The sequence below is a fragment of the Macaca fascicularis genome, chromosome 17 (assembly GCF_037993035.2).
Source record: "Macaca fascicularis isolate 582-1 chromosome 17, T2T-MFA8v1.1".
Taxonomy (NCBI): Eukaryota; Metazoa; Chordata; class Mammalia; order Primates; family Cercopithecidae; genus Macaca; species Macaca fascicularis.
Genome location: NC_088391.1, coordinates 28,807,174 through 28,834,938, shown reverse-complemented (window position 1 = coordinate 28,834,938; position 27,765 = coordinate 28,807,174). Strand labels below are relative to the sequence as shown.

Genomic DNA, 27,765 nt, shown 5'->3' with positions numbered 1-27,765 from the left:
TGCCAGTGCACACTGACCCACCAGACCTGCCCATGTCTGCAGTGGGTCCTGTTTTTTAAATCACATGAGAGCATTTTCTTTATATACTGAATGTTTCAGCCAAGGACTTTTGCAAGTCACACCTCTGGACCCATGTCATCTCTGCTATCACTGAAAAATAAGAAGAACTAAGGAATTAGGTGGCCCAGCTAATACTACATGATTCAGGGATAGCTGTGGAAAGTCTGGAGAATCAGCCTGGGATTGTATGTGTATTTGGTGTGTATTGCATGTAATCAACCTTGGCCTTAAGGAGCTTTACTAGTGGGGAAAGTAGAGAGGGAAACAAGTCATTGTCATGCAGTCTGGTGAGTGAGAAGACTCTGTCCAGGCCTAGAGGTGGCACCGAGGAGGGAACTGGGGTTTCACTGGGTTTTTAAAGGCCGAAGAGGAGGTTACCAGGCAGCAGGGGAGGGGGGACTTAAGATTCACTTCAGACCCTTTGCCCTCATGATGGGTGCGCAGATCTTCTTCTCAGATTCTTATGAAAATGGCCCCTCCTCTGCTTTACCAAATGCTTTGACTTAAGCAGAATTATTGGTTAATCTTGCCCATGGGGCAGTCTAGCCCACTGGTTTCAAATTCCAAGTGATGATATCTCCATTTTAAAACTTACATTCTTAACAATGAAAAAAACCTCAAAGGCAGACAAAGGATTTGAATAGAAATTCCTCCAAAGAGGTCAATATGTACATGAAAATATGTTTAGCATCACTAGACAGTCATTGGGGGAAATGCAAATCAAAACCACGGTGAGATACTCCTTCACACCCATTAGGATGACTACTATTAAAAACAATAACAACAAAGGAAAATAACAAGTGTTGGCCAAGAATGTGGAGAATTGTTAGTGGGAATGCAAAACGGTGCCAGCGCTGCAGAAAGCTGTGTGGCAGCTCCTCAGAAAGCTAAACATTTACCTTAAGTTCCAGCAATTCCACTTCTACATATACACCCAAAGGAATTGAAACCAGGCACTCGAACAGATACTTGCAAACCAGTGTTCATAGCAGCAGACTTATGAGCCACAATAACTCCAAAATGGAAACAACCTAAAGGTCCATCAGCAAATGAATAAACACAATGCAGTGCCTACATACAGTGGAATATGATTCAGTCTTAAAAAGGAACAAAATTCTGACACATGCTACAACATGGGTGAACCTAGAAGACGCTATGCTAAGTAAAATAAGCCAGACATGAAAGGACAAATACAGTCATCACTGTGTAAAGACGTTTCAGTCAATAAGGGATGGAATATACCACAGTTGTCCCTTAAGATTATGATTGAGGTGAAAAATTCCTAATGCCTAGAGATGTCATAGCTGTCATAATGTTGTAGTGCAATGCATTACCTTTTCTATATTTAGATGCACAAATACTTACCATTGTGTTATAATTTCCTACAGTATTCAGTACAGTAATGCTGTACAGGTTTGTAACCCAGGAGCAAAAGGCTATCCATATAGCCTACATGTGAGGTAAGCGTTACACAACCTAGGTTTGTGTGAATACACTCTGTGATGTCCACACAATGACAAAACTGTCTAATGATGCTTTTCTCAGAGCATATCACCATTGTAAGGCTAAGCATGAATGTTTGGTCTCATTTCATTTATACGAGTTATCTAAAATAGAGTCATAGATGTACAAAGTAGAGTGCTGGGTGTTGGGCTGAGAGAGGGAAGAAGTGGAGAATTAGTGTTTAGTGGGCACATTGTTTTAGTTTTGGAAGATGAAGAGTTCTGGAAATGGTGGCGATGGCTGCACACATTGTTAATGTACACAGTACCCCTGAGCACCACTGTTTGTGCCACAGGGCTGAGCAGGGCAAAAGCTGGACCCACAGGCCTCATACCATCCTCTGGGCTCCATCCCTGTCCTTCACCTCTCAGCCTGCCCACCCAGGCCCAGCTCTAGGCCTGCCTCCCTCTGGAATCTTTCCTCACTGTCCCAACTGCAGCTCCCTCATCTTCCTCCAACCTTTATTGAATTGGAAGTCATTGTTAATCCAATTAGACAATAAATCCTCTGAGGCCAAAACCTGGCCATTCTAAATATTTTTTTTTAAGTCCTGACAGTTGCCAAAAAAAAAAAGTCCATTTACTTAGTCATGGTACTCTTTATCCCATGTCTTTCTCTGTTTCTTTAATTAACTTTTTTTGAGGTAATTGTAGATTCACATGCAGTTGTAAGAAATAATATAGAGGTCCCTTGTTTACTTTTCCCAGGTTTGCACAATGGTAACATTTTGGTGGGTTTTTAAAAAATTATCTTCGGCCGGGTGCAGTGGCTCACACCTGTAATCCCAGCACTTTGGGAGGCCAAGGCAGGTGGATCACCTGAGGTCAGGAGTTCGAGACCAGCCTGGCCAACATGGCGAAACCCCGTCTCTACTAAAAATACAAAAAATTAGCCAGGCATGGTAGTGGGCACCTGTAATCCCAGCTACTTAGGAGACTAAGGCAGGAGAATTGCTTGAACCCAGTAGGCGGAGGTTGCAGTGAGCCAAGGTCATACCACTGCACTCCTGCCTGGGGAGCAAGACTCTGTCTAAAAATGAAGTTATTTTCTATTTTGATAATTTTGGTACCAAACATTTTGTAAAACTATAGTATAATATAACCATCATATGGACATTGATACAGTCCACTGATCTTTTTCAGACTTCTCAGTTTTTTTGTGTGTGGAGGGGTGTGTGTGTGTGTGTGTGTATTAAGTTCTATATAATTTTATCAACTGGGTAGATTCGCATATCAACCACAACAGTACAGGTACTGAATAGTTCCAGCACTACAAGGATCCCTAGTGTTTTCCTTTTATAACTACACATCCCCCCTTCCCACACCTCCATCCCCTAACCCCTGGCAACCACTAATAATGTCCTCCATTTCTAAAATCTATCATTTCAGAAAATTGTTACATAAATGTAACCATAGAGCCGGGCATGGTGGCTCAAGCCTGTAATCCCAGCACTTGGGGAGGCTGAGGCAGGTGGATCACTTGAGGTCAGGAGTTCGAGACCAGCCTGGCCAACATGCTGAAACCCCATCTCTATTAAAAATACAAAAATTAAGGAGGGCATGGTGGTGCACGCCTGTAATCCCAGCTACTCGGGAGGCTAAGGCACGAGAATCCCTTAACATGGGAGGTGGAGTTTGCAGTGAGCCAAGATCAAGCCACTGCACTCTTGCCTGAGCAACAGAGCGAAACTGTGTCTCATTAAATAAATACAGAAATAAAAATGAATGTAATCACTATGTAATCTTTTGGGATCGGCTTTTTGAAGAACATCAGTTTTTAGTTACCACAAATAAAGCTGCTATGAACATTCGTGTACTTGTTTTTGTATAAACATAAGTTTTTATTTTTCTGGGAGAAATACCCAAATGTGGAATTGCTGGGTCATATGGTCATTGCATATTTAGTTTTAGAAGAAACTGCCAAACTCTAGTTTTTTTTAGTGACTGTACCACTTCTATCTCTTCAGAAATGTGTGTTTGTTTCCGTTTTTCTACATCCTTACCACTATTTGATGTTGCCACTATTTTTTATTTTTGCCTTCCTTCCTTCCCTTCCTTCCTTTTCTCCCTTCCTTTCCTCCCTTCCTTTCCTTTCCTTCCTTTCCTTCCTTCCCTTCCTTCCTTCCCTTCCTTCCTTCTTCCCTTCTTCCCTCCCTCCCTTCTTTCCTCCCTTCCTCCCTTTCCCTTTCCTTTTCCCTTTCCCTTTCTTTTTTTGACATAGTTTTACTCTGTCGCAAAGGCTGGAGTGCATTGGCACAATCACAGCTCACTGCAACCTCCGCCTCCCGGTTCAAGCAGTTCTCCTGCCTCAGCCTCCTAAGTAGCTGGGACTACAGGCACACACCACCACACCCAGCTAATTTTTTTGTATTATTAGCAGAGGTGGGGTTTCACCGTGTTGGCCAGGCTGGTCTCGAACTCCTGACCTCATGATTCGCCCGCCTAGGCCTCCGAAAGTGCTGGGATTACAGGTGTGGACCACCGCACCCAGCCTTATTTTCGCCATTCTGATAGTTTATGCAGTGATACCTCCCTGTGGTTTGAAGGTGTGTTTCCTTGGTGGCTAACGAGGTTGAACATCTTTCCATGTGCTTATTTGCCATCTTTATGTACTTTCCAGTGAGATATCTATTCATTTCTTTTACCCATTTTCTAATCCGATTACTATTTTTAACTGTCTTGTTTTCTATTCTCCTTTTTATTTCTTTTAGGAAACGCTTATTAGCATGTACTGTGTGTTAGCCATTTGGAATATAGAGATACAAGACAAAGAACTGGCACTCAGAGAACTGGCAGTTTTGGGAAGAGACAAGTGAGCAGGTTTCTGTGTAGGAGGGCACCGACCTCCCAGCAGGAGAATAGTACAATCTTGCTTCCTGGAGGAGGCGACATCTGATCAGCATTTGAAGGCATGAATATTCGTTACACTTGATTTGTATTATGCTATCTTTACATTTAGGACATTAATACAGTAAAAAATAGGGTATTCTAAAAGCCTCATCAGGGCATCCTTTATAAGTAATTTGTTGTATGAACTTAATTCAAGGTTAGCAAACACTGAACACAAATGCCATGTTTCTTGGGGATTCTAAGATAGAAATGACAGTACTCCAGATCCCAATGATGTGTGATCCAATGGGAGCTGGGGATTCATAGCGAGCGGATAGCTGCTGGTTACAGAAACAAACTTAGTCACATGGGAGTTTCAGGAGAGTGAGACATTAATTCTCATTAGGAGGTCAAAGAAGGTTTCTTGAAGAAGGGAGTTGGGGCTGGGATTTGAAAAATGAGTAGAACTTCAACAGGTAGATGTAAAAGGAAACGGATTTGTTATAGACTCATAGGTTCCTGCATGTTACTGATTTCCAGTTCCCCATCTTGCTCTTACCCAGAGTTGCTTCTGGGGAAAGGTCTGCAATCTAGTGTCAGACTCCACGTCTTACTAATGAGTCTAGTAGAAGAGGTTGCCAGTGGAGGTTGCATTTAGTTTTAGGATGAGATTCACAATCTATAGGAAGGAAGTCCTTCATCTTACAGATAGATGGCCTGAGGCCTAGAGAGGGTCAAATTCAGCCCAGCCCCATTGCCTCACTGGCCAGCCCAGTGGATGTGCTTTGTCTAGAAAGTTCTCAAGCCAAAGCAAGGAAGCGGTATGGACTTCACCCTATGGTTCTGCTAAAAATAAAAAATTGGCTGGTAAAAATAAAGTGTTGCAAAGTAAGTGGACTGGGGAGTACTTATTTGTTTATAAACACAGCTATTTGTCTCATATGATTTTTTAAAATGTCCTTTAAAGGATATGATTTTTGGAGCCTGGCACGGTGACTCACACCTGTAATCCCAGCACTTTGGGGGGCCAAGGCAGGCAAATCACTTGAGGCCATGAGTTTGAAACCAGCCTGGCCAACATGGTGAAATCCCATCTCTACTAAAAATGACAAAAATTAGCTGAGTGTGGTGTCACATGCCTGTGGTTCCAGCTACTTGAGAGGCTGAGGCACTGGAATCGCTTGAACCCAGGAGGCGGAGGTTGCAGTGAACCAAGTCCAAGATCACACCACTGCACTCTACCCTGGGCAACAGAGCGAGATTCTGTCTCAAAAAAAAAAAAAAAAAGAATATGACTTTTACATATACTCAGATAAACCACATTTACCAATTAAGCAACTTGCAAAGAGTGCCAAAACAAGACAAAATAAACCAACCTCAAAGCCTCTGTTCAGAGATTAAAATCAGTAAAAAGCTAGAAGATTTCATGAGATGGGGAGAAAGGTCTCTTCCCAATCAGAAAAAAAAAGTAATTATAAACTGTAGAATAAACATAAGAAAGTCATGGCCCAAATATGAAGCAAACTAAAATGTAGCATGATTTTGAGAAATTCATGAAGAAAGGATATTTTGGGCTAGGCGCGGTGGCTCACGCCTGTAATCCCAGCAATTTGGGAAACCGAGGAGGGCAGATCACCTGAGGTCAGGAGTTCGCGACCAGCCTGGCCAACATGGGGAAACCGCATCTCTACTAAAAACACAAAAATTAGCCAGGCGTGATTGCGGGCACCTGTAATCTCAGCTACTCAGGAGGCTGAGGTAGGAGAGTTGCTTGAACTCAGGAGGTGGAGGTTGCAGTGAGCAGAGATCGCACCACCGCACTCCAGCCTGTGCTTCAGAGTGAGACTATCTCAGGAAAAAAAAAAAAAAAAGATTTTTCATTTGCAGCATTATCCTTAAATGACACAGGAGTCAGGATGCGGGATCCCTAAGGAAAGAAATTGTGGCCTATTACAGTGAACGCTGTTTCCATAATCACAACATTGTACTGTTAATTGGCTTTTCAGCTTGTAGAATCCAGTTAGAGATAAAACAGGGAAGACAAATATGTTTAGAGAACAAGAAAGGACATGTAATCAGTCTTAACAATGCACAAGCAAACTGGACAGAAATTGAGAGTTGGAAACGGTGCGGGGAACCTGGTAGAGGCTGTCATACTCTTACGTGGTTAAGAAGCCCAGAGACTGCACGACATTGATGAGTGAGTGAGCTGAGGTTTTCAGGTTTTAAGTTACAAATTTGGGTAAGTAATAAAATAATACATCAGGAACTCGAAGGACTGAAAACGGGAGGGGAAGGAGTATCTATGAAACAATAGCTTTTCCCACTAGCAGTCGAAGGAAATAGTGTAAGTATATTATGAAATCACTGCGGGAACTGCAAAGAGACGTGATTGAGAGTGGTGACCTCTGGGGAGGCAGGACCTAGTTTTAATGTCATACAAATGATTGTTTTGTTTAAAAGGAATGAGGAAAAAGTTCTATTGACCAGCAGCAAAATGTGTTCAAAGGAGCAACATGACCATTAGATATCCCAGTGGCTTCTAGCTGTTTTGTTTTAGAAATCTTAGGCAAAGAAGCACTTCAGTGATGGGAAAATACTAAGTGTAATTGCAGATATTTTATTACCTGAATGTTAAATGTAGACTGTAACTGTTTTAAATCTTCCTAAACTTGCCCATATATAGGAGAGGGGGGAGGATTGCTCAATGCTGGTATAAACTCGATTGCCTTTCTCTTTAAGATCTTAGATTTTTTTGAGGTAAAAAAAAGTGAACTTCTGTGAGGTTCTACTCAAAGACTTAAGATCCCTGGAATAATCTAGAGCTTACTCTATTTATTTATTTATTTATTTATTTATTTTTTTGAGACGGAGTCTCGCTCTGTCGCCCAGGCTGGAGTGCAGTGGCGCGATCTCGGCTCACTGCAAGCTCCGCCTCCTGGGTTCACGCCATTCTCCTGCCTCAGCCTCCTGAGTAGCTGGGACTACAGGCGCCCGCCACCGCGCCCGGCTAATTTTTTGTATTTTTAGTAGAGACGGGGTTTCACCGTGGTCTCGATCTCCTGACCTTGTGATCCGCCCGCCTCGGCCTCCCAAAGTGCTGGGATTACAGGCGTGAGCCACCGCGCCCGGCGCTTACTCTATTTAATACAATAAACTCTTATGCAAAAATTTCACTTTTTCCGCAAAATAACACATCTCTGCTTTTACAGTGCCAGTCACTGAAAAGCAACATTAATTGTACATTAGGGTGAGACATACCCATTTCCAAGGTCCGGGTAACCAGGCCCCAGGATCGCATCCCACAAGGTTGTGTGGATGTTTCCAGGCTCTGGCCAGGATGTGAGCCATGGAGAAGGGTGGGGGATGGAGCCAGGCAATGCCATGTGTCTACGGTGCCATCCTGTGGTTGTGATGCTGTATTAGAGCATGTCTTCATTTTCTCCTCTCTAGGAAGGCCCTTTTGTCTACTTGTCTTTAGTAGGAAACGTTGCAAATTCCGATGGCTTGATTGCTTCTTTATGTAAGTAATTAAAAATGTTTGCGTTTGAAATGTTGGAGGAGGTTTATTGCAAGTGTGACTGTCAAATAAATGCCTCTATCACATATTGTATGATTTCATTTATATGAAATGTCCAGAAGAGGTGAATCTGTAGAGACATTGTAGATTACTGGTTGCCTGGGAATGAGGGTAGGGGTGGGAGTGTTGGGGGGAAATGAGGAGTGACTGCTAATGGGCACAGGTTTCTTTTTGGGGTAATGAAATGTTCTAAAATTAGATTGTGGTGATTCAAACCTGTGATTATACTAAAACCAATTCTTTAAATAGGTAGATTGGGTGGCATGTGAATTACATCTTAATAAAGCTGTATGTTAAACTGTTTGAGCCTGGGCAACACAGCAAGACCCTATCTTTAAAAAAAGATTTTTAAATGAGCCAGGTGTGGTGGTGCACACCTGTAGTCCTAGCTACTCAGGAGGCTGAGGCGGGAGAATCTTTTGAGTCCAGGAGTTCAAGGTTGCATTGAGCCACAGTTGCACCACTGCACTCCAGCCCAGGTGACAGAGGAAGAGTCCATCTCTAAAAAACAATACATAAAATAAAAAATGTTACTAGTGAGTGGCTGGGTGCGGTGGCTCATGCCTGTAAACCCAGCACTTTGGGAGGCCGAGGCAGGCAGATCACAAGGTCAGGAGATAGAGACCATCCTGGCTAACACAGTGAAACCCCATCTTTACTAAAAATACAAAAAATTAGCCAGGCATGGTGGCGGGCACCTGTAGTCCCAGCTACTCGGGAGGCTAAGGCAGGAGAATGGTGTGAACCCGGGAGGCGGAACTTGCAGTGAGCCAAGATCGCACCTCTGCACTCCAGCCTGGGCAATAGAGCAAGACTCCCTTTCAAAAAAAAAAAAAAAAATGTTGGTAGTGAGTGCAGATGGAAGAACTTGTAGCATTTAAACTGGGTGCTTTTCCCATACTTTTAATATCAACTTTCTTTTTATTGTACATACTTTTTTGTGGTCTTATAGATCCTTTCCAAAAGTCTTCTTGCTCATTGTCAGTCAATTAGCATCGATGTCCTACCATGTACTATGTCAGTACCGACAGTTATTTTTTTTTTTTGCCACTTTATAAAACTGCCTTTCTCAGGATAACTGCTTTCAGGTTTTGCTTCTGAAACTTTGCATCATTTCTTTTTTTTTTTTTTTTTTGAAATGGAGTCTCGCTCTGTCGCCCAGGCTGAAGTGCAGTGGCACGATCTTGGCTAACTGCAAGCTCCACCTCCCGGGTTCATGCCATCATTCTCCTGTCTCAGCCTCCCGAGTAGCTGGGACTACAGGTGCCTGCCACCACGCCCGGCTAATTTTTTGTGTTTTCAGTAGAGACAGGGTTTCACCATGTTAGCCAGGACGGTCTCAATCTCCTGACCTTGTGATCTGCCCGCCTCGGCCTCCCAAAGTGCTGGGATTACAGGTGTGAGACACCACACCCATCCTGTTTATCTCATTTCTTTTCGTGACTCAGAAATCATTTCCAGCTAGGATCTGTGTGGGGGACTCCTGTTTACCACTAGTGTTAGGAAACATCTAGAGAATTGAGTAGGCTCATTAGTACTTCCCAGAGGAAAAGGTGTCATCTTTGATGCCTCAAGTCCTAGCCAAGGAGTCTGAGTCCCCTTGACCAGAGTTGAGCCATTTCAGATCCAGGGGCCCAGCTGAATGCAGCTATGCACTTTTGATCGGCTGCATTAAACTTTGCTCGGGGATTGCTAGTGAAGCCCAGAGGCTGACAACGCCAGCCTGAGTCATGGCTCCTCCTGCTGAGCATCCTCTTCTCCTCTTTGCCAGATGCTGTGCTGACATCTCCTCTGGCTGTCCTGCCTGACATGAGAGAAAGCAAACAGCCCAGATTTGGCTCAATCCCATGAAATGTGAATGTCTAACACAGGCTTTCTCCATCATCTTCACGTTTACATTATGCACCTTAAAGAAGTGAAAACTAGCTGGGTGCAGTGGCTCGAGCCTGGAGCCCTAGCTACTTGGGAGGCTGAGGCAGGAGGATTATTTGAGCCCAGGAGTTTGAGTTTAGCCAGGGCAACATGGTGATACCCTATTTCTAAAAACCAAAACGCAGTAAAAACTCATTTAATGAAGGTGTCCTTTATTTTCATGAAAGTAAAAATCCAGTAGAAAATGTAAAGCAAGTAGTAGTTCCCAGACGCCAAAGTACCCCAAATCACCTGGGCATCTTACTCAAATGCAGATTCTGATACTGTGTGTCTAGAGCAGGACCTTCTGAGGATGACCTGTGTTCTGACCTTGGCTTCACTGGAATGCAGGGCCGGCCATAAACGTCATGAATACTCGGTGTGTCCTGGTCTCCACTCTCTGGTTGAGGACACAACAATGGCTCTGGTTGAGGAAATCTACCCTGATCCTTAGTTTGCATCTTTTCCCTGTAAACCTCACCTAAGCCCCGTTATCAGTCACAGAATCAATGGAAATGATCACATCATCAGCCTCTCTAATGCTCCTGTTTGCCTTTTTATTGTTTCAGTGTTTAATAAGCAAAGAGATGGTCAAAGTTTAGCAGTAGAGGAGATACCAGGGGGACTGCCACAGGGAGATGCACAGGGACTAGTGGATTCCAGGGCCCCTTACTGTCTGTCCCCTACCTTCCTCTCAGGCATTAACCTTCCCCACCGGCAGCTCTGCTAAACTGTCTAGATTCAGACACATTATATTCTCAGCTCAAGGCCTTTATACATGCTCCTCCCTGAAACACCCTTATTTTTCACTCAGATTTGGAGTCACCTCTTGTGGTATAAGGCCTGAAATTAGGATTCAGTATTATGTCTGCTTTTTTCTTCTTCTTCTTCTTCTTCTTCTTCTTCTCCTTCTTCTTCTTATTTTAAACAGAGTCTCGCTCTGTCTCCCAGGCTGGAGCGCTGGAGTACAGTGGCTCAGTGTCGGCTCACTGCAACCTCTGCCTCCCAGTTCAAGTGATTCTCCTGCCTCAGCCTCCCTAGTAGCTAGAACTACACGTGTGCACCACCATGCCCGGCTAGTTTTTGTATTTTAATAGAGACAGGGTTTCACCTTGTTAGCCAAGCCAGTCTCAAACTCCTGACCTCAAGTGATCCACCCACCTCGGCCTCTCAGAATGCCGGGAGTACAGGTGTGAGCCATCCTGCCTGGCCAGGATTCAGTATTATGTCTGTTTCGATATCTGGTGAGATCCAGGGGGGGCCTCAAATGACCAAACTGCAAGTCTCCCTCTCCACTCTGCTTCCACATATAAGGTTCCCTAACCGGATAGCTCCCCCTGTCAAGGGGAGCAGGCGCAGTGCCTGCTTGTCCCCTCAGTAGCAGGCTTCAGTTCCCACCAGTCTGCCCGTAGAATTATCCAAACAAGCCAATCACATCCTTTCTCGGGAACCAGGGCTCAACCCAACCCCTCCTCTTGTTACTGCAAAGCCTGCCTCTGTGGCCCCTGCCCGATCACTGTTCCCAGGTACGACCCCTATGTGGCCCTGCATGGCGAGATGTCCTCCTTCCCTAGGCCATGAGTGTATGTGACTGATAAACCTCCTCCATCTCATCTGCCCAGTGTCGGGTGTTGTGTGTTCAGCCATCACCATGGCCCTCAGGCAGAAGTCCATCCCTCACCAACAGGGAAGAGAGGCAGTGACCAAAACACCTCCTCCAGGAAGTCTTCCCTGATGTTCGTAGTCTGGCTTCAGTGCTACTTCCCTGCCATTGTATTCTCTAGCCACCACTGCCTGGTTTTCAGCCTCACTAAAATGTGGGCCACTAAGGGCCGACATTTGGTCCTACTTGCAGCTGCATTCTTGGGGCCTACCACAGCACTTCCAAATGCTAAAAAAAAGACTTGTTGAAGGCTGGGCACGGTGGCCCACGCTTGTAATCCCAGCATTTTGGGAGGCCGAGACAGATGGATCACTTGAGGTTAGGAGTTTGAGACCAGCCTGGCCAACATTGTGAAACCCTGTCTCTACTAAAAATACAAAAATTAGGCCAGGTGCAGTGGCTCAAGCCTGTAATCCCAGCGTTTTGGGAGGCCAAGGCAGGTAGATCACCTGAGGTCGGGAGTTTGAGACCAGCCTGACCAACATGGTGAAACCCCATCTCTATTGAAAATACAAAATTAGCCAGGCATGGTGGCACGTGCCTGTAATCCTAGCTACTGGGAGGCTGAGGCAGGAGAATCACTTGAACGCAGGAGGTGGAGGTTGCAGCAAGCTGAGATCTGACCATTGCACTCTAGCCTGGGTGACAGAGTGAGACTCCGTCTCGGTCAATCAATATTAGCTGGGTGTGGTGGTGGGTTCCTGTAGTCCCAGCTACTCGGGAGGCTGAGGGTGGAGGATCACTTGAACCTGGGAGGCGGAGGTTGCAGCGAGCCGAGATTGTGCCATTGCACTCCTGGCTAGGCAACAGTGAGACTCTTTTTCAAAAAAAAAAAAGACTTGGTCAATATCTCTTTTTATTCCTGAAGAACTGACATTTTACTTAAGTGATATTTTATTAGATTTTAAGTGCACTAACTGGTGTATTTCACCTTTTGTATGTATATTTAAATTTAGGGGAGAAACGTTTCAATATGACAGTGTTTTCCAGTTAGTTATTGAAGGGCACAGGAGACTGCAGACAGTTGGCTAAGGACAGGTTGCTGACTCTCGGTGGCCTCTCACAGAACATCCCCTCAGCACGTGCCTTGTGTGTTATTCCATTAAATAGCTAATCCTCTTACTGTCCTTTCTCTTAGGACAGCCTTTCGTTAGAAACCTTTGTCCCAGGCCCCGAGGGATCCTTCCTCTGACCTTTATGAGACAAGAGCTGTGTGCTGCTCAGTAGCAGATCACGGGCTCCTCTGTGGCCATCACACCTCTTCTGGATAATGCGAGATAGTATTAAAGGGGGAGACAAGGTCATCACTTCCATTTTTTTCACTGTAGTCATTTGAGGTCTTAGGACCAGCATGTATTACTTTTACACATTAAGAAAATAATTAAATAATTTTTAATGGCCTCTACAATACCTGGCCATCATTCCAGCCCTAAAAAGACTCTGAGTCATGGTGATCCCAAGAAGAAACCATTCTGATAATGGGTCTGGATGGATCTCTAAGAGCACACTGGCTCCCCAAGCAGCACAGCTGAGACTGTGTGAGGGCCATTGTGAGTCCCCTATCCCTGTGGGCGGAGACCCCCTCTGCCCACTCTGATTCATTCTGCAGTCCGGGCTCTCTCCTCCCCCCGCTGCCCGCTGTCCCTTCAGCACCTAGTTTCTCTTCTGTTATTAATAAACGTGTTGTTGTTTTGAGACAGGGTCTAGCTCTTGTTGCCCAGGCTGGAGTGCAGTGGTGCGATCTCAGCTCACTGCAACCTCCGCCTCCCAGGTTCTAGTGATTCTCTTGCCTCAGCCTCCCAAGTAGCTGAGATTACTGGCATGTGCCACCAAGCCCAGCTAAATTTTGTATTTTTAGTGGAGACAGGGTTTCACCACGTTGGCTGGGCTGGTCCCAAACTCCTGACCTCAAGTGATCCACCCACCTTGGCCTCCCAAAGTGCTGGGATTACAGGCGTGAGCCACCGTGCCTGGCCAACAAACATGGGTTTTTTTGTTTTGTTTTGTTTTGAGACGGAGTCTCGCTCTGTTGCCCAGGCTGGAGTGCAGTGGCGTGATCTTGGCTCACTGCAAGCTCCGCCTCCTGGTTTCACGCCATTCTCCTGTCTCAGCCTCCGGAGTAGCTGGGACCACAGGTGCCCGCCACCACGCCCGGCTAATTTTTTGTATTTTTAGTAGAGACGGGGTTTCACCGTGTTAGTCAGGATGGTCTCGATCTCCTGACCTCGTGATCTGCCCGCCTCGGCCTCCCAAAGTGCTGGGATTACAGGCGTGAGCCACCATACCTGGCCATAAACGTGTCTTTTATAAACATGTCCTTCATAGCAAATTTCCCACATCTCCATTATACTTACAGAATTTATATGGAAATTTTGAAGTAAGGAATTACAATGTATTTACCAAGATCATGACTGGAGATTGTCTTTGCAAAATCTGACCATGTTGAATTCTTTTAAAATTCTGCTACTTACATTGAAGAGGGTGGGGCTGAGGAGGGCGCGAATGTGAAAGCATGCTGGAAACTGAATGATTGGACACCTGTAACCGGCTGCTGTTCTTAGTGCTTGTGTCAGGTGGTGAATGCATTTTGGTCCCAGGGCTTCTCCTGCCTTCCGCTAAGGCATCGTGAAGAACGCAGAGAGAGTGGCGATAACTTATTTTATCTCCACCTTAAAGGAAAGAAAGGTAATTTCCATGGACTGTCATAAAAACTGTTGCCATTTGAGTAACAATGTGGATTTTGTCTTTAGGGAAAGAATATGGCAAAGCTGATGCAAGATGGGTTTATTTCGATCCAACCATTGTGTCTGTGGAAATTCTGACTGTCACGCTGGATGGGTCTCTGGCATTGTTCCTCATTTATGCCATAGTCAAAGAAAAACATTACCGGTAGGTGCCCTTCTTCCGTCCTGCTGGAAGGAGGGGAAACATGTGTCCCAACACTTAGGTGACCTTTGGAGTAGGTTGTGACCACATGTATTTGTTAGATAAAAGATAGAAGAATAGAGGCCTGGCACGGTGGCTTACACCTGTAATCGCAGCACTTTGAGAGGCTGAGGCGGGAGGATCACCTGATCTCAGGAGTTTGAGACCAGCCTAGGCAACACAGTGAGACCCTGTCTCTACAGGGAATAAAAAATTTAAAAATTAGGCATGGTGGCACGTGCCTGTAGTCCCAGATACTTAGGAGGCAGATGTGGGAGGATCACCTGAACCTGGGAGGTCAAGGCTGCAGGAAGCCATGATCACGCCACTGCACTCCAACCTGGTTGACATAGTAAGACCCTGTCTCCAAAAAAAAACCAGAATAGAAATGAAAATTATTTGATGTGAGATAAGTGTGATGGTGCTACTAGGATCATTTCAGACTTTTCCGAATCAAAAATATGAGAAATATTATTCTAATAACAACCTAGACTCTGTAGAGGCAAGAACGGTGCTAACACTCTTGGATGATTTGCCACCAATACTTTGGAGAATAAAATGGTAATACGTCCATCCTTTTCCCCCCAAATCATATAAGAAAACTCCTATCCCACTTGACAAAAAGTAAATTATTTTACATAATTCGGAGTCAGACTTGCAAGATAAATAAGAAATCTCAGAAGCAGATTGTGAAGGGTATGGGGTGGGCAGAGTGCAGAGAGGCCAGGTGCAGTGGCTCATGCCTGTAATCTCAGCACTTTGGGAGGCCGAGGCAGGCGGATCACGAGATCAGAAGTTCGAGACCAGCCTGGCCAACATGGTGAAACCCCGTCTCTACTCAAAATACAGAAATTAGCTAGCCAGGCATGGTGGTGGGCACCTGTAGCCCCAGCTACTCAGGAGGCTGAGGCAGGAGAATTGCTTGAACCTGGGAGGTGGAGGTTGCAGTGAGCCGTGTTGGTTCCACTGCACCCAACCTGGGTGACAGAGTGAGACTCTGTGTCAAAAAAAAAAAAAAAAAGAAGAAAGATTAAAATAGTATCCATCCTATCAGACTCTGAGAGACTATAAACTCTCCTCCCTTCCTTTTCTTTCCTTAGGGACAAAGTGGCCTGGGGTGAATAGATTGCTATCCTGAGATGAATCCCTAAAACAATGTCAAGTAGGCACAGCTGCATTCAATTTTCCACCATCTTGTAATGAAGAAGTCTTATTTAAAGCTTCCTTCCCCACCCAGTTTTAGAGAGATAGTTGGCAATAAAAATTAAATTTTTCCTTGGTACCTTGACATATTTTTCACTCCATGACTATGGTTGCAAACTTACTACATGTGCCCATGTGTTTATTATTTCAAACATTTGTAATATTTGCATTATTGAGCACTTACTTGCCCAGTGCTGGGCTCTTTATCCTCATATCTCATCTAGTCTGTGCTACACTGTTGGAGGAAGGGGTTATTACTCACTCTCCCCTTTTATAATGGCTCTTGGTGAGATTCACAGTCAGGCCTCTCTGTGCTAAGTCAGGTGTGATCTCACTAAATTTCCCTAAGAATGGGTCAGGATCCCTGAGGGTCCTTACTTAACTCTGAGAATAATCTAGAAAGGGCAGTGTTGCTCCTCTAAGGAAAGAATGAGCCTTCATTAATTAGATTGACTTGCCCTCATCAAAATAGCACCACCCAACACCTGAGGCCCAACTTAGGGAGGTTTTCATAGCAAAGACTGTTGATGCTGCCATTACAGACAAGATATCATGACTCTGATGCCAAACTGTGCCAAGCTGGTGGTTCATCCGGGCTTCTTTCTCTCCAACAGGCATTTCCTGCAGATCACCCTGTGCGTGTGCGAGTTGTATGGCTGCTGGATGACCTTCCTCCCGGAGTGGCTCACCAGAAGCCCCAACCTCAACACCAGCAACTGGCTCTACTGTTGGGTTTACCTGTTTTTTTTTAACGGTGTGTGGGTTCTGATCCCAGGACTGCTACTGTGGCAGTCGTGGGTAGAACTCAAGAAAATGCATCAGAAAAAAACCAGTTCAGTGAAAAAGTTTCAGTGAACTTTCAAAACCATAAACACCATTATCTAACTTTATGAGCCAAAATGAATCAAATCTTTTTGTTTGGCCAAAATGTGACACATTCCAGTCTACACTTCGATTTTGTATTGGTGCTCCTGAACAACCTTTTTCAAATTGGTTTTAAGGTGACCAGTTTTCGTTGTGTTGTTGTTCAATTAAATGGTGATATAGGGAAAAGAGAACAGATTTGAATTTGTAATAATAAAATGTTTATGCATTTTATGGCTCATATTAATCCACATTAGTAAAACCAATTATTGTATAATACTATAGTGTTATATTAATTTTTTATTCCACAGGACATGTTCTTGCATCATCTTTTAATCTTCTCACTAGTCTTTTTTGATTACCAATGTGAAACCAGAAATGAATTGAAAGCTTCTGTTTTTATATTTATACTATTTAAAATTTGTGAACCCAACAAAACATGAAGATAGGAGCTGGTGAGTGAGCTGACTCCTCCTGAGTAAATGGGTAAGCACTGGGGGTCCACGCAGATAGAGGATTGATTTATATCTGTCCTTTTTCAAGGAGGAAGATTGAAGATGCCTTGCAGAAATACGTAATACATTATAATGAAAAGTAAATCAGGAAATAGGAAGACAGGGAAAGTGAGAGTGAGAAATAATAAGATGAACATGACATAAATATGCAAAATGCATGCCCTAACCTTCTACAGAATTGAGAGAAGGAAAGCACCAATTTGGCACTTACCCTCAGCACCAAGAGGGATGTGTGATTACATTGTGTTTCAGAAAACACTCCTCTGGGAGATGAATTAGCAGTTCTGTGGTGGCTGGGGAGCAGGTACTTACATTAACTTGTTCAGCGCTTGCCTTTCTTACTGGACTCTTAAGCTCACAGATCTGATCTCTGCCTTGCCCAGCACATAGACCAGGCCCTTGGTATGTTGTGGCGGATGCTGTAGCTCTGATAGCTCAGTCTGTGTTCCACTCTCCTTCTAGGTTGGCTTCCTACCCTGCAGAGGCTGCAGGCCCTGGTCCCAGATGCCAGACTGGTTTTACCTTTCAGAAGTACTTGAGAGATTTGGAGGGTGAAAATACAGAGGCCACTTTCTACTGTTTCCTTTCTCTCTCTCTCTCTCTTTCTCTGTCTCTCTCTCTCTTGTCTTCTTCCCTCCCTCTCTCTCCCCACCACCCCCACTGTCTCTCCCTCTTTTCCGTTTTGTGCAGACAAGTAAGGTCATGGAAATGTGAGAGTTTGGCATTAGTATACAAAGTGTCCAACTCCCTGGGTGTCAAGAGGCAGTCAAGGCTGGAGCAGCAGGAATAAAGGGTCTGTGGGCTGAGTAGCCCCAGTGGTGGCCTTATTGGTAGTGCTGCCCTTGGGGGTGGTCCATTCTGTGGTCATCCCGTAGTCATCCCCAGAGCTTAGCCAACCATCTATATCCTATAACCCAGCAATTTGACTCCTAGGTATGTACCTCACAGAAATGCTTAATATATACACCAAAATGGCAGCATTATTCGTAATAATCCCAAACTGGAAACAATCTAAATGAGTAAGTTATATATACATAAATGGATTACTGTACAGCATGCTCAACAACCAGCTGGGCATGATGGTTCACGCCTATAATCCCAGTGCTTTGGGAGGCCAAGGCGGGAGGATCACTTGAGCCCAGGAGTTCAAGACTAACCTTGAGCAACATAGTGAGACCCTCACTCCACAAATGAAAAAAATTTGCTAGGTTTGGTGGCTACTCAGGCGGTTGTCCCAGCTACTCAGGAGGTTGAGTGGGGAGGATTGCCTGAACCTGGGAAGTCAAGGCTGCAGTGAGCCGTGATTACTCCACTGCACTCCAGCTGGGGCGACTGAGCAAGACCCTGTCTCGAAGAACAACCTTCTGCTACTCATAATAACCTGGAGAAATTTTGCAGACATAATGAGGAGCAAAAGGAGCCACCAAAAGAATACATATTCTGTGATTCTATTGATGTAAAATTTAAAAACACATAAAACGAATCGATGGTGTTAGAAATGAGGATGGCCAGGCACAATAGCTCACACTTGTAATCCCAGCACTTTGGGAGGGTGAAAAGGGAGGATTGTTTGAGTCCAGGAATTCGAGGCCAGCCTGGGCAATATAGTGAGACCTTGTCTCTATAAAACCAAAAATAAAAAAAATGAAAAATCAAGAAATCAGGATGGAAATTGCCTTTGGGGACAAAATGGGTACAGTGCTGGGAGAAGTCATAGGGGCTTCTGGTAATGTCCTGTTTTTTTTCATTTGGGGTAATTATAATTTGTGATAATTCATTTGGCTCTACATTTATAAATTGTGTACTTTTCTGTATATATGTTATACTTTTTTATTTATATTGAGACAGGGTCTTGCTCTATCACTGGAGTGCAGTGGTGACATCATGGCTCACTGCAGTCTCAACCTCTCAGGCTCAAGCGAACCTCCCACCTCAACCTCTCAAGCAGCTGGAACTACAGGCATGTGCCACCAAGCCCAGCTAATTTAAATTTTTGATAGAAACAAGGTCTCACTATGTTGCTCAGGGTGTACTTTATTTTTGTTCATAATATCATTTTATTTGGTAATTTATTCAGTCAGAGTTTCTGGTTCATTATCAGTAGTTATTTTTTCCTTCCCCATGGGCTGAACTCAGGCTGATGTGTTTTAACCATAGTCAGAAACCTTTATGAGGAAGTGAATTTTACATCACCTGACACGGTTCTGTGTCACCACCCAGATCCCATGTTGAATTGTAATTCCCAGTGTTGGAGGAGGGGCCTGGTGGGAGGCGATTAGATCGTGAGGGTGGTTTCTCATGGTTTAGCACCATCTCCCAGTGCTGTCCCATGATAGAGCTCTCACGAGATATGTTGTAAAGTGTGTAGCACCGTCCCCTTCACACTCTCTTTTGCTCAGGCCATGTAGGAAGTACCGGCTTCACCTTGCCTTCTGCCATGATTGTAAGTTTCCTGAGGCTTCCCCCAGCCATGCCTCCTATACAGCCTGCAGAACCCTAAGCCAATTAAAACAAACCTCTTTTCTTATAAATTACCCAGTCTCGGGTAGTTATTTGTTTATAAATTACCCAGTCGCAGGTAGTCATTTGTAGCAATGTGACAGTGAACTAATACATCATCCATGCACAGATTTTTATGATTATAACAACTGCATTAAGAAAAACACCTTCATAGTTATTTAATTTGTTCACATTTATGGGATACATGAGAAAATTTGCTGCCTGTATGTAACGCATAGTGATCATATCCTCCATTTCTTAAAGTTTAGTTTTTTAAATTTCTGGTATGAAGACGTGAAAAATGTCTCCAGCGGTCCTCATGAAGACCCACTGCTGTGCCCTTGACAGCAAATTCAGGACACCTCGGGCTGCTTTTAACGGCCTCCCTGGCGTGGGCGGACAGTGCACCAGCAGGAGCGTCTGCGCGGGCCTTCCCATGAGGGATTACCCAGCATGGTTCCAGGGCTTTGCTCTCTGCTGATCTGGCTCAATCCAAGGGTAAACAGAGTAGAACAAAATGGATGGGCTGCCAATCCTGCCGGCAGTACTGCAAGCATGATTTCTCTCCATTGAGTTTTTGCCGAGTATCGAATGGGAGAGAAATGGGGATTATACTCTGACGGGAACTTGGAGTACAGATCCACTCTACTGCCAAGTAAGGACATCTAAATGACTTCACAATGAAGTGAGCTGGGAGGAGGGTTGGTGTCCCCGTGTAGCAGTTAAGGAGCCACAGGCACTGTGAGTAGAATCCCGTCACGCCCTGACACAGGCAGGTGGGAGCAAGCAGACTGAGGGAATGCTGTAGTTGATTGATTCAAGATGGTACTTTCCCCACATTTTAACATCCTCACATTTTCCCCACATCATAATTTTAAAAATTAGGATGCATTTTACAGTTTGTCATAATTTAGTTGGCAGTGGTTTTTGTTTTGTTTTTTCTTTTGAGACAGGGTCTTGCTCTGTTGCCCAGGCTGGAGTGCAGTGGCCTGATCTTGGTTCACTGGAGTGCAGTGGCCTGATCTTGGCTTACTGCAACCTCTGCCTCCCAGGCTCAAGTGATCCTCCCTCCTCAGCCTCCAGAGTTGCTGGGACCACAGGTATGCACCACCACGCCCAGCTAATTTTTGTAATTTTGGGTTTTTGTTTGTTTTGAAGAGATGGGGTTTTGCCATGTTGCCCAGGCTGGTCTTGAACTTCTGGGCTCAAGCAATCTGCTTGCCTCAGCCTCCCAAAGTGTGGGATTACAGGTGTGAGCCACCACACCCTGCCAGTTTTTTCTTTCCAAAGTACAGTACATCTTACGCTTGACAGCATCTTAGATTCAATGAACAAGGCACTGCCTCAATATTGCTTCCCTCTTCAAGCCTCAATATCTCTAACTACTTGATAAACAGTTGGAATGTATTTTCTTCCCTTTTTTTTTCTTTTGAGACAGAGACAGCCTCTCTCTGTCACCCCAGGCTGGAGTGCAGTGGCACAATCACAACTCACTGCAGCTTTGACTTCCCAGGCTCAAGCAATCCTCCCACTTCAGCTTCCCAGGTACCTGGAACCACAGGCACAGCCACCATGCCTGGCTTTTTTTTTTTTTTTTTTTTGGTGGCAATGGGGTCTCATTATGTTTCCCAGGCTGGTCTCAAACTTGTGGGCTCTGGCAGTCCTCCCGCCTTGGCCTCCCAAAGTGCTGGAATTACAGGCATGAGCCACTGCACCTGGCAGAATTTATTTGAAAAGTCTACATTTTGCTTGCGACCTTTAGAGATCTGTTACTCTGGTACCTTCTATCATCTCCCCATCACATTGGTTGCCTGGGAGCCAGCCATAGAAGGCATGCTTTAATGAATATATAAAATGATTCACAATGGGTTATGAATAGCTTATATTGTAGGGAGTGATTTGTGCAAAGAATCCATCCCTCCTGCTGTGGTTTGGATGTGTCTCCCAAAAAGGATGTATCGGACACTTAATCCCTAGTGCAACAATGTTGAGAGGTAGGACCTTTAAGAGGTGATTCGGTCATGAGGGCTGTGCTCTCATGAATGGATTAATGCCATTATTGCTGAGTGGGTTAGTTATCACAGCAGAGCCTGATGAAAGGATGAGTTTGGCACCCTCTTTCTGTCTCTCTTTCAGTCTGTCTCTCTGTCTCACGTGCTTGTGCCCTTTTGCCTTTGCACCCTTCTGCCATGAGATGACACAGCAAGAACTCCCTCACCAGACGCAGTCCCTCAATCTTGAACTTCCCAACCTTGAGAACCATGAGCCAGATAAATCTGTGTATTATAAATTATCCAGACTCAAGTTTTCTGTTACAGCAGCACAAAATGGACTAAGATACCTTCCCAGTGTTGTTTATACTGTGAATTTCCTTTGCAAACTCTTTCTTTCTAGATAATATTGGGGCAAAAGTCGGCATAACCTATTTAAAAGTGTTTAAATGATGATGTTTGCTTGTATTTAATTATGTGAGCTCTATAACTCCTGAAGTATTTATACTGGAGCTTCAAGAAAAGTCTATAGGTTCCAGTATGGAAATTGTAAAAGAAAACCTTCTCAAAGAAAGTTTTGATGGAAATCAAAATGAAAAGGTTTGGAGAAGAATCCTTTGTTCTTCATTATTTTAAAATTATTAAAATCCATGTGCTCTTTTTCTTGTTTGTTATGAACTCTTGAGTTTGACTCTAAAGAGAAGTTATTTATAGAGAGAATAATTGAGCAAAGCCTTGCATGAGAAAAGGTTAACTGTTGCTATCCTTAATTTTTATTAAATGCCTTCTGGCCAGGAGCAGTGGTTCACACCTATTATCCCAGCACTTTGGGAGGCCAAGGCAGGAGGATCACATGAGGCTGGAAGTTCAAGACCAGCCTGGGCAACACAGTGGGACCCCATTGCTACAAAAACTAAAAACAAATACTTTTTAAAATAAAAATAAATAAATGCCCTCAAGGTTATAGACAGCAGCTGGCCGGCCTAAGGTGTGAGCCAACCTTCTCCACCCACTTCCCTTTTGAGGGCTCTCCACCTTCTCTCTTCCCTTTCTACTGCCTCAAGTACCACCTTGAGATCTACAGACCCCAGACCTAACAAAATCCACTTCTTATCACTGTAGGAAACAAATCACACCCATTCACTAACATCAAGGAGTTAGTAACTGATAATGATTTGATGTATTACCCTTCCTGCATGTATTTGCATTAAAAAAAATTATTACGCAAATTGACATGTTCATTGCTGAAAAATGAAAAATTCAGATAAGCAAAAAATAAAAATGATTACCTCCAGTACCATCGGAGAGAAGCACAGTTACCTGTTACAAAATTAGTTTCTTTTTTTTTCCTTTTTCTTTTTTTTCTTTTTTTTTTTTTGAGACAGGGTCTCACTCTGTCACCCAGGTTGGAGTACAGTGGCGTGGTATCAGCTCACTGCCGCCTCTACCTCCTGGGCTCAAACGACCCTCCCACCTCAGCCTCCCAAGTGCCTGGGACGACAGGCAAGCACCACCAAACCGGGCTAATTTTTGTATTTTTTTATATAGACAGGGCTTCATTATGTTTCCTAACCTGGTCTCAAACCCCTGGGTTCATGCAATAGGCCTCCCAAAGTGCTGGGATGACAGGTGTGAGCCACTGCTCCTGGCCACTGCTTCTATTTTTCAAACCTTTTTCTGTGCATATATTAACATTCTGGTGAGACTCCTGAAGAAAGATTTTAACTCCCCCTTCCTTCTTCCCCTCTCTCTTCCTTGCCCTAAACTTATCGTTCAGGAAGCAGCAGTTCTACGTGTACACACAAAACCAGCTGTGAAAAGTATGACGGAAAAGGCCCCATTCTTGAGAATTTCATGTGCTTACAGAGACTGATAGATAGCAGTGATCATTTGTTTTTGGAAACAAAATGTTTCCTTAGATGCTGATCATGATACAGATCAAGTTGACATCTTAAAATATCTGCCTGGCCACCTCCCAGCTCTTAAAAAGAGATCAAGTATTTTGATCATGCTACAGCCTTAGGTCGTAGGGGTGTAATCCCTTGTCTTCCAGAAGCCTTCCCTGGGTGCCCGAGGAGTTAGGAGGAAGGCATTCTGAATTCTCAGTCTTTGTCTATGTTACTAAAGTGGCCCTGGCTGGCATTCCATTGGAATTTTTGTACATTCACCTTCCCAACTCCACAGGAACGTCTCAAAGTCACACTTAGAATCCTAGAATCTTACATTAGTTAAAGGGGCTTTGGCGAGGTCCAGTTTATAGACAAAGAAACTGAGGCACATGGGTCAGATTACCTCCCCAAGGCCACAGAGCTTTTATTTTTTTTTTTTTTTGAGACAGGATCTCACTATGTTGCCCAGGCTGAAGGGCAGTAGTGCAGTCACAGCTCACTGCAGCCTCAATCCTAGGCTCAAGGGATCCTCCCACCACAGCCTCCTGAGTAGTTGAGACATATGCCACCATACCTGGCTAATTTTTAAATTTTTTGTAGAGATGGGGGTCTCACTATGTTGTGTCAGCTGGTCTCAAACTCCTAGGCTCAAGCAATCCATCCACCTTGGCCTCCCAAATTTTGTGGATTTTTTAATGCTCTAAAAAAATCAGCATAAACACATTTCTGATCACTTGGGTCTATTCATTATACTTGAGTAACCACTGAATTTTATTCTTTGCTTTTTTGTCTATGAATGGTCCTGTTTGTATTTTTCACTGCTTGGACCAAGTCACTCACAATGCAGTGCTTTTTCTAGAGAGAGAGGTAACAAAACAAAGGAGACTCAGGGGTCCCTGCTTTTTCACATTTGAGCAACACTACACTACAACACATTGCTTCATGTTCCCCGCTATGGTGTGTTTGTCGATGATGCATTTTAATAATAAGTAAGTTAGAAATTCTGCCTTTGCCTCTCATTTCTGATACATGGTGTTGTGCTGCGAGTGAAGGTGAACAGATCTTTGGCATTTCGTGGTTACCTTTTTGGAGTCAGACTGATTTCAGTCCCCGGGGGTAGGATATAATTTGTAAGAACTGGAAGCAGGAAACGGATTTCATGGGTTTGCCCCTGAGCACCCCTGGTTTGAACAGTTTCTCCGTAAATTCAGTCCCTGTCCTGACATCTGACCACCAATATCCATGCGCCCTGTAACACTGACATCTGGTGGCCCTGGAGTAGTAGGACAGAAGTTGGGCGGCTGAGCTGTGGTTTTGATGAGATGATCTTATTTTATATAATAAAACAGATGGCTGTCGCTGCACAGGGGCCACCGCCCTTTCCCCAGGACCCCCTCCAGTGACTCACTCCCCTCCGCTCACCCCCCACCCACTTAGCACTTCTGGCCCCAGAAGCCTCCGAGCAGGTCCTGTGTCCTCTGAACACACTCCCTCACCCCCTCCTCCACCCTCCCCCGCTCCCAGCAGCAGGCAGGCTCTTGATGGCGGCCTGGGTGGAAGGGAACTGATCCCTTGGGTCTGTGTCCGCTGCCATGTTGGCCCGGATTCTGGTGCTGGATGGCCAATGATTTATTGCCTCCCAGGGCAGCAGGTGGCTGGGGTATTTTTAGTGTCTAAAGCATTTAGGGGAAGGGTTGGGAGGGGGTGGGGGCCGCCGTGAGGTCTGAGGGAGTTCACTCTTCCAAGGTTTCTGTTCAAAGCCTCTAGGCGGTGGGTCTCCACCCTTACCTCCTTCATGCCTTCCAGCTCTGGGTAAGGGGTACCCACGTTCAAAATCACACTTCTGTCTTCCTGCGTCTGTGTGCCTTTTTCTTTTTTCTAGTCAGCTCAGAAACACACGCTAGAGATGGTGATCCCTTTGGGATGCCAAATTGTTGGGTATCTAGGAAAAGGACTGGCTGTGACTGGCACCCCATGTACATAGTCACTCCACTCCAAAGCACTTTGCTGCTCATTGCATTATCTGATCCTCACTATAATCTCATGAATCCTATGGACAGGGATTATCGAAGAACCTGCAGCAACAAAATGTGAGCAGCCTGCCCAGTGCCATGGGGAACAGTGGCAGCCAGGCCACCTGCGAAGGGTGGGGCGGGCCCCAGAGCCCAGGCTGGGCCACCAGGCAGTGCTGAGTTACAATTGCCCCTTGCCAGGGGGAGACTTGACAAGATGTGTAACTGCCCTCATCCTCAGGCTCCGCACCCTAAAAACTGCAACTCCTAGTGCTTAGCACATAACATTGTGAGGACGAGCACGTAGTAAACACTCAATAAACTGTTCTTGTCTATTCCAGCTCACATATTTAGTGGCTTTGCATCTGTCCATGGTACAGGCCCTGAATATAGGACAGTCTCAGAACTGTAAAACATGCCAGGGTGCTCAGGGCTAGAGCAGAACAACTGGCCGAAAGCCGCAGCTCCTAAGCCAGGCACATCACAGAGAATAAAATGTAAAAATGTACAAGCCGTGCATCCAGAAGCTTCGTCAATCAGACAGCCTGAGACTGGATTTGCGTTCCGTTCACTCTGGAATGACTTGGTGGTGTTAAGTCTGTGATGCCTTGGCCTTGGCAACCCTGTGTTTTCTTTCTTTCCTTCCTTCCTTCTTTCCTCCCTCCCTTTCTTCCTTCCTTTCTTTCTTCTTTCTTTTTTTTTTTTTTTTTTTTGGAATCTCCCTGTGTCCCCCAGGCTGGAGTGCAGTGGCACAATCTCGGCTCACTGCAACGCCCACCTCCCGGGTTCAAGCGATTCTCCTGCCTCAGCCTCCCGAGTAGCTGGGATTATAGGCGCATGCCATGATGGCCGGCTAATTTTTGTATTTTTGGTAGAGATGGGGTTTCACCATGTTGGCCAGGCTGGTCTCGGCCTCCTGATCTCAGGTGATCCGCCCATCTCAACCTTCCAAAGTGCTGGGATTACAGGTGCGAGCCACCGTGCCTGGCCCCCTGGCTTCCGTTCTAAGGACACATTCTGCCTGTGCTTCAGAGAAGTGGGCTTTTCATCAGCTCCTGGATGGAATGGCATCGGCACCAGGGAACCCCCGCTAGAGACCTAGAGAAATCGGGGAAATGAAATGACCAAGCCTACTGTAGCAGGTGAGTGGGGACGGGCTGTGATTGTAAACTGTCAGCTCCTGCATTTGCCCCAAACCAGCTGGGCCAGAACCCCTGGGGTTCACCTTCCCACAGCAGCTGCCTCTACCATTTCCAGAGCCTGACCAAGGAATGCAACCCAGGGTGCTGGGCTGATGGAGAAGGGCTGCTGTAGGTTGGATCTTGGCTTTGCGTGGGCCTGTCAGCACACTACAGGTCTGGGGGCCACTGAGTCCCGCCCCCTGTTGGGTGCCTCTGTATCTTAAAACTGGGCCTCTGCCTACATTTCTGTCTTGTTAACACTTCAGTTTTTCATGAGAGCAGAGCCTGTCTCAAACCTCAGTTCATTTGCCTGTTGGCCCCGAAACCCTAACTAGACCTCGCCAGTGGAAAGGGGTTGGCAGTGGTGGGAAAGATGTGAAGATACAAGGAGCCCGGTGCTTTTCCTGTTAGTGCCAGCCCTGACTGACGCCGACCCCTACTCTGGAAAGGGTTGTCAGTAGGTCTCTAGTCCATTGTTAAGTTCTGTGTGGAAAGGGTTCCATGATCATGATCAAACACTCTGTCACCATCTCCCCCACATGCCATGCCTTAGAGATTGGACATTCCCATAATCATATTAAGCGTTTTGAGATGAGATGTCCGAAGTGGAGAAACTTGTTTAGTGTCATTGAATCCAGCATTTCTCAAGCATGTTGGACCAAGGAACCCTCTTTTCAGATCAGTTCTTTACATTCTTCAGAACTAGTGTTTCACAGAACCTACCTTGAAAACAAGGCCTAAACCAGGCCACAGCCACCTCGTGACAGCTATCAGCTGCTTTGACTTGTGGCTGCACTCCACCCCACATGGCAGGCATCTCCTTGGATGCTGAACCCTGCTGAAATAGAACCTGAGGTCATCTCATCACAAGCCAGCACAGCCTGACCCATCTTCCTAGCCCTAATCCCACTCAGCTTTGGCTTCCTTCCATTAGCCACCAGTTTGCCTAGGACAGCGGAAGAGAGGATTCCCCTGTGTGTTCACATCTGCCACACCACCCTCACTATTCCCACCCAGATAATGACACCTAAAAGGTGCAGCTTGCCTGGGGGCTGGGAGCCCATTGGACAGAGATTTTCTTGCTTCTCACCTTTGAAAATGAGAATTTAATTCTTATTCCCCAAACGCCACTCACACACAT

The 27,765-nt window shown here is 45.1% G+C and overlaps 1 protein-coding gene and 1 long non-coding RNA gene across 9 annotated transcripts in view; one reads left to right on the top strand and one right to left on the bottom strand.

Annotated features, from left to right (window-relative positions):
• The window catches only part of EBPL (EBP like), a 30,900-nt gene extending 14,129 nt beyond the window's left edge, over positions 1–16,771 (top strand). For 2 of the 8 annotated variants that reach the window (XR_012426968.1, XM_005585862.4), the window contains 3 exons: positions 7,845–7,914; positions 14,296–14,434; positions 16,288–16,771. Coding sequence is in view for 1 of the 8 variants with exons in the window: in XM_005585862.4 (XP_005585919.3) it covers positions 7,845–7,914; positions 14,296–14,434; positions 16,288–16,528 (450 nt within the window). In the remaining 7 variants the exon portion in view is untranslated. Of the gene's footprint in view, positions 1–4,273; positions 4,484–6,397; positions 6,533–7,844; positions 7,915–14,106; positions 14,231–14,295; positions 14,435–16,287 lie in introns of those variants that run through there. The other 6 variants (XR_012426969.1, XR_012426970.1, XM_074022049.1 and 3 more) reach the window with 6 other exon arrangements.
• On the bottom strand, positions 7,531–27,464 carry LOC123569861 (uncharacterized). The gene is made up of 3 exons (XR_010582595.2): positions 27,348–27,464; positions 14,017–14,214; positions 7,531–8,472 (listed from the first exon to the last, which is right to left on the bottom strand). It is a non-coding gene; the product is annotated as an uncharacterized lncRNA (long non-coding RNA).
• Positions 27,465–27,765: the final 301 nt, after the last annotated feature.